The following is a 16245-nucleotide window of genomic DNA, read 5'->3' on the forward strand; positions in this document are numbered from 1 at the left end:
AATCATTAACTGCTTTTCAGTTTATCATGGAGTAAAACTCCACGTAGACAATTAGCTCCTAGACTCCAATAGTATCTGGAGTGAGAACTCCCAGATGTTCAATCTATATTTAGAAAAAGCAGAGGAACCAGAGAGCAAATTGCCAACATCCACTGGATCATCAGAAAAGCAAGAGAGTTCCATAGAAATATCTACTTCTGCCTCCCTGACTACACTAAAGCCTTTGACTGTGTGGATCGCAAGAAACTGTGGAAAATTCTTAAAGAGATAGGAATACCAGACCACCTGACCTGCCTCCTGAGAACTCTGCATACAGGTTAAGAAGAAACACTTAGAACCAGACTTGGAACAACCCCACCAAGATGGGTTCCAAATTGGGAAAGGAGTACGCCCACTGAACTAATGCTACCACAGGTATAGCTTTTTAAGGAGCCGCCAAACTGTCTCCCACGGTGGCTGTGCAATTCTACTCTCTCTTGGCCGTGTGCTACCCCAGATCCTCACTAACACTTGTGATTATCCATCATCTCATTCCAGTCTTCCTCAGGGATGTGGAGTGGATCCTCACCGTGGTTTTGATTTGCATTTCTCCGACAACTAATGTTGTTGAGCATCTTTCATGTTCAGTTCAGGTCAGTCGCTCAGTCGTGTCCGACTCTTTGCGACCCCATGAACCACAGCACGCCAGGCCTCCCTGTCCATCACCAACTCCTGGAGTCCATCCAAACCCATGTCCATTGAGTCGGTGATGCCATCCAACCATCTCATCCTCTGTCATCCCCTTCTCCTCGCCTCAATCGGCTAATGGCGTATCTTTTCAGAGAAAGGTCTATTCAAATTCTTTGTCCATTTTATTTGTCAATTCACTGAATCGCAAGTTTTCTTACATTTTGTGTCCTAGACCTTTGTCAGAGATGTGTGATCTTCTTCTGGTCAGTGAGCTGTCCTCTCGCTCGCCTGTGTCCTTTGAAGCACAAAAGGTGTCCACTTTTTGTGAAAGTCCGCTGTTCAGTCACTGGGCCCGGCCCTTTGCGACCCCGTGGACTACAGCACGCCGGGCTCCTCGGGCCCCCACAGTCTCCCGGAGTTTGCTCAGACTCGTGTCCACTCTGTTGGTGATGCTGTCTTCTCCTCTGCCGCCCCCTTCTCCTTTCGCCTTCAATTTTTTCCAGCATCAGGGTCTTTCCCAATGAGTCAGCTCTTCAAAGTATGGTGACTGTTCAGTGTCGACTTCCTTTAGGGCGAGCTGGTTTGACCTCTGTGCAGCCCAAGGGACTCTCAAGAGCTTCTCCAGCAGCACAGTCTGAGAGAGTCGACTCTTTGCCACTCAGCTTTCTCTATGGTCTGACTCTCGTGTCTGTGACTACTGGGAAGCCATAGCTTTGACTATACAGACCTTTGTGGGCAACACAGCATCTCTGCTTTTCGATAAGCTGTCTAGGTTTGCGTAGCTCGCCTTCCATGGAGCAAGCGTCTGTCATGCCATTGTCCGCAGTCACCAACCATGAGATTTTGGGGCCCGAGAAGTCTGCCAGGCCTTCCACGTGTTCCTCTTCTATTTGCCACGATCTTAGTTTTTTAATGTGACGCTTCGTCCCAGCCTTTTCACCCTCGTGGGAAACTGAGGCTGGCCCTCTGGTGAAAGCCCTGGGAAGAGGGCGGGTGCGGGCATCTGTGCTGCGGACGGAGCGCCCGTGGGCGGACAGCGACCTTCGCGAGGCAGGAGCCTCAGACCTCACAGCGGGGCCCCTCACTCTGTGCACGGGAGAGTCTGGGGGGCTCCGTCTGGGTGCAGGGATGCCAAGGCGCTGCTGGTGCCCTTGGGGCCCCAGTGGGTCGTGGGCAGGACTGAACCACAGGCGCTTGGGGACAGTCCCTGGGGAGGAGGGGCGGCACCAGAGCCCTGCGGCCGGGTCCCCGTTGCCCCCAAGCCCCAGCCGGGGTTCAGCGCTGTCCACGAGGAGGATCGGGCCAGAACTGCTGCCCCGCCCCCGAAGCCACGGGCTCGGCCCCGCTGCAAGAACAGGACACGCGAGCGTGTCCACCAAGCCTTGCCCCGGGCCAGTGACGCCTGCTGGTGCCCTCGAGCTCAGTGCCCTCCATGTGGGCTGCCCGCTGGAGTCCACCAGGTTTGGCGGGAGGACCCTCTGAAGGACGGACAAGGGTTCTCTCCTCATCATGAAACTTTTAACGAGGAATCATGAGCTCCATTTCTTTGGTAACTGACGGACTCATGGAAACGTAAGGTTGTATAAGGTCTCCAGGAATTTATCCACCCTGGCCGTCTTGCAGTAAGCGGAAACTAGGGCTTGCCCCAGTAATTCACACTGTTGGGGCGCTTCCCCCTCTGGGTGTCAGGGCTCAGGGGAGGCGGAGGCAGGATGGGCGCCGGTGCAAGGACCCCCACGTGCAGTCGGCCCCTGGGGACTCCCCAGCTGCTGTCAGATCCGGGGAGGTGCTCTGGGGCAGGAGGACGATTCCTGGGCCGTGCCCCAGAGCTCCTGACCTGAGACGGAGCTTGGGAACTGAAGTTATGAAGTCAGCATTCACGTGCACCTCTAAGGAACAGTGTGCTCACAGTCAAGAACCCTGCGCCCGACAAGGGAGGACGGCAGCAGCGCCCAGGCTGGCCAGCACGGGCCGCTACACCCTTGGGTGGTTTCCAGCACTTTCACCTGCACACGGGGCAGCCCCGCGCCCAGCCTGAAGCATGAGCGCAGCTGAGGGTCTCCTGAGGGTCAGCTGGGGGCTGCAAGGCCACGTTCTCACCTCCTATTTGCCCTTTTAATCCGCTTGAAACTAAATACTCTGCGGCAAGTCCTAGAGATTCAGGGGTTTTCTTTGGGGCTCTGGCTCCAAAGTTCTGTCTCTGTGGGGAACCATTTCCTAGTAAGAAAGCTGCCAGATGTGCCCAGAGGCTGGTCAGTGCAGGCGGTGCCCGCAGGTGGGTGCTGCAGCTGGTGGGTGTCACCGCTGCCGGGCGGAGCTGCTCCAGGCCTGGGGAGGGTGGGGGACAGCATCTTCTCACCCCTTCCTTTCTCCAGATGACCCCAACACTGGCGGCACCATCGGGGGTCCTGGCCGTTCTGACCCTCATCACAGAGGCGTCCGCTGTGCCTACACACGGGGCTCCTTCGTCAGCCACGATCGAGCATGGAGCACTGAGCCTGCCAGGCGTGAGCAGTGTGCCCCGGGCACTGCTGGGGCCTGTTGGGCCTCACTCGACTCCGCTACTTGGCTTCAGCTGCAAGAACCCAGGGAAGCTGGCCAGTGGACGGCAGGACAGGTGAGGAGGCGAGGAAGCCTGGAGACCTCGGTGTCGTCAGCAGGGAAGGTGATGTCGCCTGGGACCAGCGAGTCCCAGGAGAGAGATGTGTGCGCTCCGGAGGCTTCTGGTCCGCAGGCCTTGCTGCCGCCCCGACCGAGCTCGCGGCGCAGAGCGCGTGGTGTCAGGCTCCCTCCCGCCCACTGGGCCCCGCAGTCGCAGCTTTCTTCTAAGGTCCACTCAGAGTGGCGGGCTCCCAGGTGCCCAGGCCAGCTCGCCCGCCCTGGTCCACTTGACACCCAATGCAGCTAAGGGTGGACCAGCCCTGCCCATGCCATTCACACGCCACATGGGTCCGCCCGGATAGCACCAAGGGGGCTGGGAGGGGAAGGGTCCTCTGTGTGGCCGCTCAGCCTGGCTTCCCCGGTACCGAGCTCTGTGGCTCTGACTCAGAAAACACAGCGCCTGCTCTCTGGCCTCTAAGTGCCTTCCACTTTCTCGTGTGGTTCATGAGACGGTCCAGGGGCAAAGGCAGTTCTAAAATCGAATCTGTCAACTGCATTTACATCTGTGTAAAGACAGTGACCCCCGTTCCCTCTCTGCCGTGAGACAGGGCAGGCTCCGCCTCACCTCCCAGGAGGCTGCTCTGCGGGGCTGTGAGGCCGGCAGCCAGGGAGTGGGGGTGGGGGGGTGGGGCGGGTCGGGAGTCGGGCAGTGGCCCAGCTGAAGGGGGTGAAGCGTGAGCCCGACTCCAGGGCAGTTTCCTGACGCTGATGAAGTTCTCACCACCCGACATGCTGCCTGCTTTGAGGGCTGTCAGGGACGCCTTGCAAAGGCCTTTGTTCCTTGCAAGCAGGCGCTCCCGGCCTCAGACACGCCGCTGTGCTCCCACCCGTCATGAAGCCCTCTGGAGCAGGGGCTTCACAGAAGGATGCTCCCATGCCTCTGTGTCACTGGCTCTCACAGGGAAGGACACGGTCATCATTACGTTCAGTGTCGCCATCTTTTACGCTTTGTTTTTAATTCAGCACCCCAGACAACGCTGACCTTTCCTTCCTGAGCGTGTGGGCACCCTGCCGCAAGGATGGCAGCAGCGGAGGACAGCCCCTCATGGTGCTGGGGGAGCGTCTTCTCTGAGTGTGTGACTCGAAAGCGCAGACCTGAGACGGCCCTTCCCCTTCGGCTCCGCTCGGTGGGGACAGAGGTGCCCTCTGTCTTGGGGGCAGCTCCGTGATGAGGTGGACTTCGTGGACCCTAAAGCCTCCAGCCCGTGCCCCAGCTCTGACAGAGGAGAGGGCAGTGACGTGGGTTGGGGAGGTCGCTGCAGACAGAAAAGAAGCCTTGAGAGACTTTTCAATGTGGACGTGGCTGGAGCTTGGAGGCCGGCACCCCTGCTGCTGTGGCCTTGGCTGCAGCTGAGCTGCGTGCCGCAGACTCATGCTAACACAACCTGCGCTTGGTGTTTGTTAAACGTCATTTATGAAAGCTTTACCAAAACAAGTGGGAGCAGGGCCTCTCCACTTGCCTCCTTCTTGCATCGTGCTGGGCGTGCCCTGGGTCTGAAGCGCTGGACGGGGGCGAGGGCATCCCTCGGGGGCTGCCCTCTGACCCTGCCATGCACACACACAGAGTGTGCTGTGCAGACGTGTGCACACACAACTGCTCACACATGGGAAGCCGGGGTTAGGACAGCCTCCACGCTCTCAACCTATCAGCACTCCATGTGCAGCATGGACAGAAACCCTGTGTTCTGCTTCAGCAGATCCGGGATGAACCCTGGGCAGACCCCGTTTCTCTCTGCTCACTCTTGGACAGGGCACACGCTCACCAGTGTTAATGCGCCCAGAACCTAAGGCCCCCCCACTGCAGGGACAGCCCTTGGGACTGGACGTAAAGCAGCGCTCCTGCTGCTCTGGGTAAGAAACAGGTTCTCTCTAAGCAGGGACTGCAGTCTATGCTAAGACAGCTGCTGTGAGGAGGCAGAGAACCTGAAACTTCAAGAAAGCCTGGGTCCCTTTTCCCTAACAGGAGAGATTGGGTTTTATTCTGCTCCAACACTGTCAGCTAAATGACTACTGATAAAAACCCTGTGCTAAACACACTCAGAGGCTGGACTCATGCTTAACCTTTGTGCACTGGAAGAAGCTTTAAAAAGTTTGCAATTTAATAACAATAGAGAAAATACGACAGTCAGGATATCAGATATAGAAAGCAATGTCCTTACTGTAAGGAACTGGAAAACAGCTGACAGAAGCAGGACTCCTAAGAGACAACATTCTGGACTGGGACCAGAACAGAGCTCATTAGAATGAGCGGGATGTTTTCAGATATTTAAGTCCGTATTAAATACCTAAGGCGTTTCCCTGGTGTGTTACAGTTCTTAACCAGGTATTGACCAGCCACAGAGATGAACAGGCGGTTGGCCCCGGGGCTCCAGGCGAGAACTCCCAGGAGAGGTGGTCACTTGCCCCTCTTCTTGGAGGCCTGGCGGCGTGGCCTCCTGGAGGCGGTGCGGTCCTCGCTTCTGGAAGGAGACCTCACGTTCCACTGGGAAGTCTGCGGGGGCCTGCGGGGACAGGTGCACACGTCACGTGGGGCCCCAGCCCTCAGGTGGGACTGTTCCGGGTAGGGACTGGGGACTTACGGCATGTCAGGCAGTGACAGACACAGAACATTGTCCCCCTGGCCTGCAGCTCTCGAGCCCTGCCGGCTTCCTGGAGCGCGCCTCCTGCTCTTGCTGTGGAGGGAAAGCGACTGGCCCGGTGACACGATGTAGCTGATTTCCGAGCCAAAAGTGACATTTGGAATGGTCTCTGGAAGGGAGAATGTTCAGTGGAAGGTTAGCAAAGGCCTTCGGGGGAGAAGCTGAGCAAGGGCAGGTGCACGGTGGGGCCAGGGCCTGCCTCCCTCCCCGGGTCCCTGGCCCTGACCACCTTCCAAAAACCACTGCTCATGGCTCCTCCTCGGCCCCCCGAAGGCCTCACCGCACTCAGAGCCCCTGAAGAACCCTGCTCCTGCCACTCCTCCTGGGTGCCCTGAAGATGCTGCCCTGCTGGCTGGCCCCTGCTCACTGCCACCCACCCCCCACCTGGGCCAACTCGGGCTTTGCATCCCAGCGTGAGCTAAACTGAGAACCTCTCTCTCTAGAGGGGACACAGGCACCGTCCTCAGGGGAGTCGCCAGCTTTAAAGGAAATCAGTGGGGTCAAGTCCTCACTCGGTGCTCGGCCAGGACAACCTGAGTGCTGAGGACACGGAGCCCCCGCTGTCGTACGCTAGTGGGGCTCCCTCCCGACCCAGGGCTGTCTGTGTCCAGAGCTCTGTGCGCCCCTCAGCCTGGGCTGCGCCTCACAGCAGGTGCTACTGCCCCGGGACGCCCTGCCCCATCCCAATTAGCTGTGCTCTCACCATACCCGCCACACGGGCAGGCACCACGCGCTCCCCGTGCTGCGACCACTGAGGTCTGGGGAGACCTTCCCTGCCGGGGATCAGGTCTGCTGGTGCGTCCGTGGCGCCACAGGCCTGGGAGCCCCTCCCGCCCCTCACCGCTGCTGTGCAGACCCCGGATGGGGCTCGGAGCCCTCCGCACAGCCCAGCACGGCCAGGTGGCGGCGCTTCCGCAGCCGATTCATCACGAAGAGGGACCTGCTATCCCAGTGCCCCCTGTTCAGTTAAACCTAGCCCTGAAATCCCCTCACGTCCACCGGTGGCCCCTGGAAGGGGCCACGGTCAGCTATGCCTGGTCAGCAGCACCGTCACAGTCACTCAGGGGCAGTCAGTGTGACCACACGCCCCATGGCGTGCATGAGGAAACTGTGCTGGGGCCCTTGCACACGTGGTACGCGCTGCAGTCAGGAGACTTGCTTGTGCCCGCAGCCTACTTACGCTCAGGGGTGCTAATCCCTCGCTTCGTTTCGAGGTCAACAGCTCCACTGGACTCCGGGTCAGCTCCACTGGATTCCAGCTCCAAGACCCGCACGGGCACTGGGAGGAAAGCGGACAGCATTACCTCTCCAAAAACCCAATCAGCCCCAGAAACAAAACACGCCAATGAGAAAACCATTTGCAAGATACATGGTACACTCAACATCCCAAATAAAGTTTCTATAAAGAGATAATTCAGAAAGATACACACAAATGATAAGCATGAAAAACCATGGCCTTTCTCACTAGGATTCAAACAAATGAAATTAAAACTTTCGGCCTACAGCTCATGGGATATTATGAACCCCTTTCTCTGTAGGATATGGGCTCTCATGGGCCAAAGTGGGAATTCACGTGAAAGGAACAAGAAACAACGGTCTGACACCATCAAAAGCTTAAAAAATACTCGTGGGAATTAATCCTGAAGATCATACACACACAAGACTACATCCCAACGTTTACTGTGACGTGATCGGTTTCGGAAAGTTGAAAAACACCTACATTTTCAGGGACAGGCAGGTGAGCCCTGCTCCACAGCCATCACGGCCCGGGCGAGGCCGAGGAGAGCCGCCAGCCCCTCCCAGCCGAGCAAGGAGACCGTGGGAAGGCCACGCGCACGCCCTCCTCCTCACTGCCAGCCGCCCGCACGCCCCCCTCCTCTCGCCGCTGCTGCCGGGCACGTGCACGCGCTCCGCTCGTGCCCCACTCCTCTCGCTGTCGGCCACACGCACGCCCTCCTCTCGCCCCGCCCCTCGCCGCCGGCCCCGTGCACGCGCTCCTCCTCTCGCCCCTCACTGCCGGCGCACGCACGCCCCCACCCCTCGCTGCGCATGCGCCCTCCTCCTCTCGCCCCTCGCTGCGGGTGGGTCGGCTTCACCCTGCCCTCCAGACCGTCCCCTGTGAGCAGGGCTGCTGGACACCCTCCGACCCCGGGCCCATCCCAGTGGCTCGTTTAGACGACAGACAGAAGTGCCTGATGGGGACAGGGGTGGGCCCAGGTCTCCTGAGCTCCGGGGCGCCAATGGGCGCACGCGGGGCTCACCTGGGCTCTCAGGACGACTGTCCGAGGGCAGCGGACCCGTGGTCCGGCTACTGTGCCAGCGGCGCGACTCGACGACCTTCTTGACGGAACTCAGGATGTCCATGGTGCTCGCCGACATGGGCCTGTTGGTGCAAAGCCACCGTGAAGCACGGAGGCGGACGCGCCCGCCTGCTCCCTGGAGCCCAGTCCCCGCCCACGGGTGCCGGGGGCGCCCCTGCAGCGAGCTGAGCCGGCGCCGCACACCTGTCCTTGGGCACCAGAGACAGGGGTGCAGCCGAGTGCGCAGCGTGGGGCCTGGGCGTGAACGGCTGGTCCACGGCGGCAGCCGCGGTGTCTTTTTCTCGGCCAGCAGGAGCTGGACTTGTTTCCAAGCTCAGAACCTGTCACAGAGAAGAATTAAAGAGCACATCTCCCAGCACTTAGCATAAAGGGCATCTTACATGCTCCGCGCAGGCCCAGAGGAACTCACTTCAAAACCATGTCAGAGCCGGGCTTCCGGCACTGCCTCGCACAGAGCCCGTGGGGCTGTCCAGGCTTCCGGGGGAGCAGCCACCCCAAGGAGGGGCTCGGGGGGACTGCGCTCTCTGCCACCAAAGGAGCCAGGACCCCATCAGGGTCAGGGCTGTCTGGGAATACGCACACCTCCCTCACTGGGACGCGGGACTTTCCAGCAGGGTAGGGGTGACAGGGAAGGGCCTCGCTGACGGTGTCCCCTGAGACAGGAGGCCACCAAGGTGGGTGTGGGGTGACACTGGGCAGACAGGGGCAGGGCCGCCGCCCACCGGCCGCTCTGCTACCCGGGGCACCTGGGGCCGCCCGCCTCACCGGCTGCTGCTGCTCAGCCAGCTGCTCCTGGTAGCGCCTCATGTCGTACTCGAGTTCCGCGGCCAGCTGCTTGTCGACGGTGAAGAAGTCCTTGACTTCATCTCCGTAATCCTGCATCACCTCCTAGAATGGACCGCAGCATCCCTGAGCGCCCCCTGAGCCGGTAAACGGGCTCTTCCCTGCAACCTGATCCCGACGGGAACATGGTAGGATGCATGCTCAGAGCAGACGGTTTCCGCTCCATCGACAGACCAGCGAACCTGACACCACTTGCCCAGGAAGTGCCAACTGCTGCTGTGCTGGCCACAGGAGCCTCATCTCCTGGAAGCTTCCTGAACCCTTGCTAGGCACCATGGACCCCTAGAACTTCGGCTGGAAGCAGCCCCCAGCAGGGCTCAGAACTGTCTGCGGCTGCAGGGCTGTGGGACCTGTCTCAGGAATCCCAGCGGGAGGCTGGCAGGCGGGCAGCACACGGCATCCTGGCTAGATCGGGCACGGGGAGCCGTCCACACCGGCTTTCTCAGGACGCAGCTGAGGCTTGGGGCCATCTGTGCGTCTCCTCATGACGTGACAGAGGCTGTGAGCACACCAGGGCTAAGGTCAGAGGCGGGGACCCGGCCTCTGTGCTGTGAGGAAGAAGCCACTTTTCCTACTAGAGGCAGGGAAGATCTACCTGGCCCAACCTCTAGGGAGGAGCTCCCCCACCCCAGGCCTCGGGCAACCAGGGGGCTCCCAGGTGCAGGCGAGAACCGCAGGGGCTTCTCCGACAGGGTCCACACAAAGCCGGGCGCACAGCCCTGCTCGAGCGTGCCCAGAGGCGGGGGCTCCCTGTCCGCAAGTGTTTCAGGGGCTACCCAAGATTTCATTCCTTTCTGAGGCTCACCGGGGCAAGGACAGTGTGAGTGACCTAAAGCCCTCACTTTCTCCACAGTCAGCCTGTCTTTCCCACCTTCACTTCTGTAGGATGAAGATGTATTTGAAAACTGTATTCGATGTAATCCTGCCACAGCCCTTCTTGGGAAATAAGGAATCTGAGCATTTTTTGAGGAAGAAAACAGCATAAACGGAAGGGGAAATGCTGTGTTTCGGACTGCAAGACTCTATAGGAAGGTCTGAGACCTCATTTCTGTGCACTCTTGGTCTGCATGCGGCCCCTGGGGAGCCCAGGGCCAGGAGGCAGAAAGGCTGCTGCTGGGTGCAGTACCCCCGACTGGCACCCAGACACAGAGCCAGGGGTGAGCTCCCGTCAGCGATGAGCGCCTCCACTTCACCCCATGCAGAGTGAACCGAGATGGGGGCCCGTTTGTGGCCGCAGCTGAGAAACTTCAAACCTGAACCTAACGGTTAAGGACACAGACCCAACTCCCTAGGAAAGGCAGAGACAGCCTCTGGGGGACCTGTGGCCCCTGTCTTCTCTCCCAGGCAAAGGGCAGCCTGGGGCCCTGCTCCAAGCCACGCTGGACCCACGGTCAGGACTGTGGGGTCCTGAGTGACCAGTGGGGGCTGGGGGCGGGGGAGGCAACCACACAGTCCGAAGCCTCCTTACCCTGAGGTAGAGCATGAGTTCTCGCAGAGCTGGGATCTTGTTCTTTTCTAGGGCAGACTTCAGGGAGGTGATAATTGGAATAATCATTTCTATTAAATTCCTCTTTTGAACCTGTGGTAACAGAAGAAGGCTGTTTCAGATGCATGAAGTTCTGAAAGACAAACGTGTTTCCTTCATCTAGTTCTTGCAAGGCCGATCTCGAACACGATGTCAAGTTTACTTTTTATTTTTGATGCCATTCTGAGAACTGGAGAGGAAGTTACCTCAGCTGGGGAGACTAGGAAACCATCACTGCAAAATGGTGTAAAGCAAGAGGCATACACATACTAGTCTTATTCCCAAACAAGAAAGAGGAACTAGAAACACAGTAGAGCCTTGAACAGCCCCGTCTGTAAGTACAGAGCCTCACCTGTGTGGGAAGCAGGGAGCTGGCACCCTCGCCCACCGACCCCAAGGTCAACTGAATTAAGGACTGAAAACGAGCTCCCAGCCTTCCCACGAGCCCGTCACACAGCCCGGCTGCACCCCGGGCTCCTCCACGAGATGAGAGGGGCTCGGCCCTGCCGCACGAGCACGCCTCCTGCCTGCAGGTGGGGCAGCGCAGGAGGGGCCGGGCTTGGAGAGGGTGTGGGCCCCTCTCTGAAACTCTGTACACAGGAGATCTGCGGGTAGTCACACACTGCCGTCACCAAGAATGAGCGCCGAGCACAGATGTCTGCGCAAACCTCTGAGAATTAGAGACAGCACACTGCATTAGCCCCTGCATGCCAGATGACCCTTCAGAACCCGAAGGTCACTCTTGTCCCATTTGAAGTCACTAGCATATGCTCTTTACTTGTAATCCACTCATTTCTAAAGACTTAGCAGAGTTCCTGAAACAGGAGGGCCAAGACTAAAAAAATAATTTAATAAAGATGAGTCTGAGCAGAGGCTAAGTTAAGGAGAACCTTGAAAAGTGGTTTAAACGTATTCACTCCACAAATATCATCCAATACCTTCCCTGCACTGGACACCAGGCTAACCTCCCAGGCGACAGAAATGGGGCCAAGAACTCACGCCTTCAAGCTACTTCCAGACCAGGCTGTGTCACAACGTGAGGCTGGCAAGGTGTGAGGGGCCGTGAGGGTGCTCGGAGTGAAGGGGCAGGGCGGGGTGTGTGTCTGGGGGACTGGTTGGGCAGGCGGCACAGGGCAGGCTGGGCAGGGAGAGGCCCTGCAGGTGGAAGTGCGACCCCTTGGAGACCAGAGCCAGCGGGCTGCAGAGCTGGGGGGCGTGGGCCAGGCCACACGTGGGCATCGAGAGTTTACCCAGAAGGTGACAGGAAGCCTCCAACCCACTTACTACAGATACGTGAGTGGGTATAACATCCACACACACAACACCAGGGCCAGGCACATGCGAGCCGCTGGAGCCACAGGCTCAGGCAGAGAAGAGCCCCGACAGGGCGGGTGTTCGGGGAGGCTGGAGGGGGCTCCGGGGACCCCGGGCCTCCGGGAGCAGCGCACTCGCCTCAGGGGAGCCGGGGCCTCCGGGAGCAGCGCCCCCGCCTTGGGAGCAGCGCCCCCGCCTTGGGAGCAGCGCCCCCGCCTCCGGAGCAGCACACTTGCCTCCGGGAGCCGCACCCCCGCCTCGAGAGCAGCGCCCCCGCCTCTGGGAGCCGCGCCCCCGCCTCGGGAGCCGCGTACTCGCCTGTGAGAGGAGCTTCTTCTGCGACTCCTGCAGGGCCGCTCGGACCGGGGCCAGCTCCTCCTCCTCCCCTAGCTGCTCCCTGTCTGCTCTGGGCCTGAGCGCCTGCAGCCTGATCTCCTTCGAGCTGAGCACTTCAAACGTGTCCGAGAGCAGCTCGCTGGCTTCCATGTCCAGGGGCAGGTCGCCGTCAGCGAAGCAGGCTGGAGGAAGCAGAGGCGGACCCTGAGAACTGCTGCCCACAGTTGGGGGTGGTGGTGCTGGGCATGGATGGAGGCAGTGGCCTGCTGGCCTGAGGGCAGGACTGATGGCTGAGGGTGACGGGGTCTGGACGTCAGGACTGGGGCGTCAGGCGGACGGCAGAGGGCGTCGGGGTTAGGATGTCGGGCCACTGGCCGAGGACACGGGTCAGGACACCGGACCGACGGTGGAGGGCATTGGGGTCGGCACGCCAGGCCGATGGCCGAGGGCGTCGGGGTCGGGACATCGGGCCGATGGCCGAGGACACCAGGGTCGGGGTGTCGGGGCCCCTGGGCTGCAGGGCGGCTAGGCCCCCAGCCACTCAGCAGTTCCCCCCCACACTCTTCAGCCCTGCTCTGGCCGGTCCTACCCAGGATGCTTTCGAAGATTCTGACAGTGATGTTGAACCGCTGCTCGTCTGTGAAGTGTTCCAAGAGGAACTTGTATATCCTCATCCTTCTCTCCCTGCTCTTGGCCCCCTTCAGGGAGAAGAGCCGCTTCTCTCTGGGACAGAGCAGGACCGTCTCAGCACAGCCCCTCGGCGAGGCTGGAGGACCTCTCTCTCCTGGGCCACCTGCCGGGGGGCCGCCGTGCCTGGTGGGGATGCTGCCCCCCGGGCCCTCTGCGCCACCCCCGCCTCGGCACCGACCTGTCCGACTGCGGGAACCTGTTGAAACTGTCGTGCTTCTCATAGCTGGTAAAATGGAAGATGCACTCGATGAAGTGCTGGTAGAACAGGGCCGGGTTCCTCTTCAGGAGCAGGTGCACCAGGCAGACCTCCCCGGTGCTGCAGAGAACGGACGGGCAGGGTAACGCCGCGGGCGCCTCGCAGGCCCCCAGGAGCCTTCCCACGGAGGCCGTGACGGGGCGGACACAGCTCCGGGGCCGGGCTGCCCTGTGAACCCAGGCTCCCCAGCTATGCTTGCAAGCTCAGAGCCCCCCGTCACTCAGCCACACCTCACGTGCAGGAGCCCCCCAAGCTGCCCCTGCAGGTGGACCTGCCGGCTACGACCACCCCAGGCCTCCTGCCTCAGCCTGCACTCTCCTGAGGACCAACACGAAACCCATGAGCGGGCAGACAGGGCCGTCCACAGGCAGCGACCGCTCAACCCAGGCGGCAGAGGGCCACAGGGCAGCACCCACAGCCCCGGAGCAGACGCTCGAGGACAGGGCGGGCGCCCAGGCTGGGCCAACCCAGGATTGGGCTGGCTCTGACCCAGGGCCCAGCCAGACCCACATTTCCGCACACCTTGAGCTGACTGCAATCTCCAGCTGCCAGGAGCCTGTCCCCCAGGGGAAGGACGGGGGACAAGAGAAGTCTGAATGCGCTGCTCTTGGCCACGGGATGCACAAGACCCCCCAGAGCCCTGCCGGCAGCTCTCCTCCAGGCTCAGGACTCGGTCAGTGTGCTCAGAGCTCACACCGCAGCCAGTCAGAGGTGGCCACTCAGAGGCCCCAACAGGGCAATGACCTGCTGCCAACGGCGACCTCGGAATGTTCACCGGACGCACCCTTGAGCACACAACCGCTAAAGCGCCATCTGCTCAGGGGAATGGCCTCTCCTCCCAGGGAGGAGGCCTGCCAATTTGAGTTGGGTCGGGAAGATCCCCTGGAGAAGGGCATGGCAACCCACTCCAGTATTCTGGCCTGGAGAATCCCATGGACAGAGAAGCCTGGCGGGCCGCAGTTCATGGGGTCACACAAAGCAGAACGTGACTGAGCGACTAAGACTTTCAGACGTTCAGCGTCAGATGCTGGTCCATTCACATTAGGTCAAAAGTAGGTATAGGTCAGGATGCACGGGCAAGCACCCTGGAGAGTCACCGGCCTAACCAGCTGAACAAGTCATCCCACAGGCATGTAACTGACACACAGGGTCTGGACACAGGTGGAGGGCAGGTCCAGAGTGGGGAGAACACCCAGCCGCAGAGACAGGCCCCCAGGGAGAGACTCGCCCTGGGTGCACGAGGGCACACAGAGCCAGCCAGCTCGACCGACTCGCCAAGAGGGACAGTGTGGTATCTGTCAGCTGAAAAGTTACAAGAAACCAGCGTCCTCCGCGGTGCCTGCTGGGGCGGGCCCCTTCTCCTGCCCTCCTCAGCCCCAGGACCCGAACTGGGACCACACGCAACACACCACCAAGTCAGGCACACTGCCGACTTCACACAGAACCATCTCACGTGAAAACCAGAGGGAAGGGAGGAAATCCCTCTGGAAAATCCCGAGGAGCACTGAGAATCCAGATCTCCATTCCATCAGCCCGACAGGCTCAAGGGGCAAGCAGCGAGACCGCTTCCTCTTTGGACAGAGCAGGAAACACACACGTCACTCTTCTTTTGGACGTCTTCCTACACACGTGCTACTCAGTAGCTGATATCCCCTTGGTGGAGGCCGAGTGGATAACTCAAGAGTCCCGACCCGGATGCTCTCCGGCTCGGACGGGGATAGACCCCCGCCCTGCGCTGACTGCAGCTGTGAGCGGGATGGACCCTCGGCCTGCACTGACCACCACCGTGAGCAGATGGGGATGGACCCCCGCCCCGTGCTGACTGCCACTGTGATGGGGGTGGACCCCACCCCGCGCTGACCGCCGCCTTGTTCTGACCGCCACCATGATGGGGGTGGACCCCCACCCCGCCCTGACCACCACCCAGCGCTGACCGCCCCCTGTGCTGACTGCGGCCGTGATGGGAGTGGACCCCACCCCGCGCTGACCGCCGCCTTGTTCTGACCGCCACCATGATGGGGGTGGACCCCCGCCTGGCGCTGACGGCCGCCCGGCACTGACCAGCCCCTGTGCTGACTTTGGCCGTGATGGGGGTGGACCCCACCCCGCGCTGACAGCCGCCTGGCGCTGACCGCCCCTATGCTGACTGCGGCCGTGACGGGGGTAGACCCTGCCCTGCGCTGACCGCCACCTTGTTCTGACGGCCACCATGATGGGGGTGGACCCCGCCCTGCGCTGACTGCCGCCATGAGCTGGACCTGTGGCTGCCTCTCCTCGCTCCCTGCCGTCACCTGCGTGCGTCCCAGCTCTGCTCTGCCGCCTGCATCTTGTCGTGTGTGCTGTGGTCCTGCTCCCCCTCGGTCCCTCCTCTTCTCAGCAAGCGAGCTGTTCTTCAAGGACCCAGGGAGTGAAGCCCACCCTCTGCCTCAATCATTTTCACTCACTGACTCATCCAATGTCCCCTGAATGTCTCCTTGACTTCAGACCATCTCAGACAGGAGGGACGCCCATAAATGAGACCACGTCTGACTCCAGGATGCCTGTGTCCCACCAGGTGGACAGGTGTTATCAAAACTACACAGAATGTGTTGACAAAAGTGATCTGAAGCCAAAAGGTGGCTGGGAGGGCGTAGGGGAAAGGGAGGCGGCCCGCTGCTGGGGAGAACCCATGTCCTCCCCTAGAGTTACCAGGTTCAGGCTTTCCTCTAGCCACTCCTGAACGCATCTGTTTCACCCTCACCTGCTTGCTAGGTGCTTCCTGATTTTCTCCATTCCAAGCCCCAACATCACTGCTAGGGCAGGCATACCAGTCTGTGTTCCCCAAATTCCTGCGCTGGAAACCGGGCCCCCCAGGGGGTGCTATCAGGTGAACAGCTGGGAGGAGGCTGGCCCATGAAGGCCAGGCTCTCTCCAACGGGGCGTATCTTATAAACAAAGTCCTGGAACACCTCCCTCCCTCCCTCCCACCTCGTGAGGACACGGGGCCGTGTA

At 60.4% G+C, this 16245-nt stretch overlaps 1 protein-coding gene across 7 annotated transcripts in view; it reads right to left on the minus strand.

Moving 5' to 3' along the window:
- Positions 1-5406: 5406 nt before the first annotated feature.
- The window catches only part of NCAPD3 (non-SMC condensin II complex subunit D3), a 62519-nt gene continuing 51680 nt past the window's right edge, over positions 5407-16245 (minus strand). For all 7 annotated transcript variants that reach the window (XM_042233610.1, XM_042233608.1, XM_042233607.1 and 4 more), the window contains 10 exons: positions 13177-13314; positions 12898-13031; positions 12291-12490; positions 10602-10712; positions 9056-9178; positions 8474-8610; positions 8231-8352; positions 7150-7248; positions 5910-6078; positions 5407-5831 (listed from right to left, as the gene is read on the minus strand). In XM_042233610.1, the coding sequence (XP_042089544.1) occupies positions 5726-5831; positions 5910-6078; positions 7150-7248; positions 8231-8352; positions 8474-8610; positions 9056-9178; positions 10602-10712; positions 12291-12490; positions 12898-13031; positions 13177-13314 (1339 nt within the window). In that variant the 3' untranslated portion in view covers positions 5407-5725. The remainder of the gene's footprint in view (positions 5832-5909; positions 6079-7149; positions 7249-8230; positions 8353-8473; positions 8611-9055; positions 9179-10601; positions 10713-12290; positions 12491-12897; positions 13032-13176; positions 13315-16245) is intronic.

Source organism: Ovis aries, chromosome 15 (assembly GCF_016772045.2).
Source record: "Ovis aries strain OAR_USU_Benz2616 breed Rambouillet chromosome 15, ARS-UI_Ramb_v3.0, whole genome shotgun sequence".
In the NCBI taxonomy this organism is placed as follows: domain Eukaryota; kingdom Metazoa; phylum Chordata; class Mammalia; order Artiodactyla; family Bovidae; genus Ovis; species Ovis aries.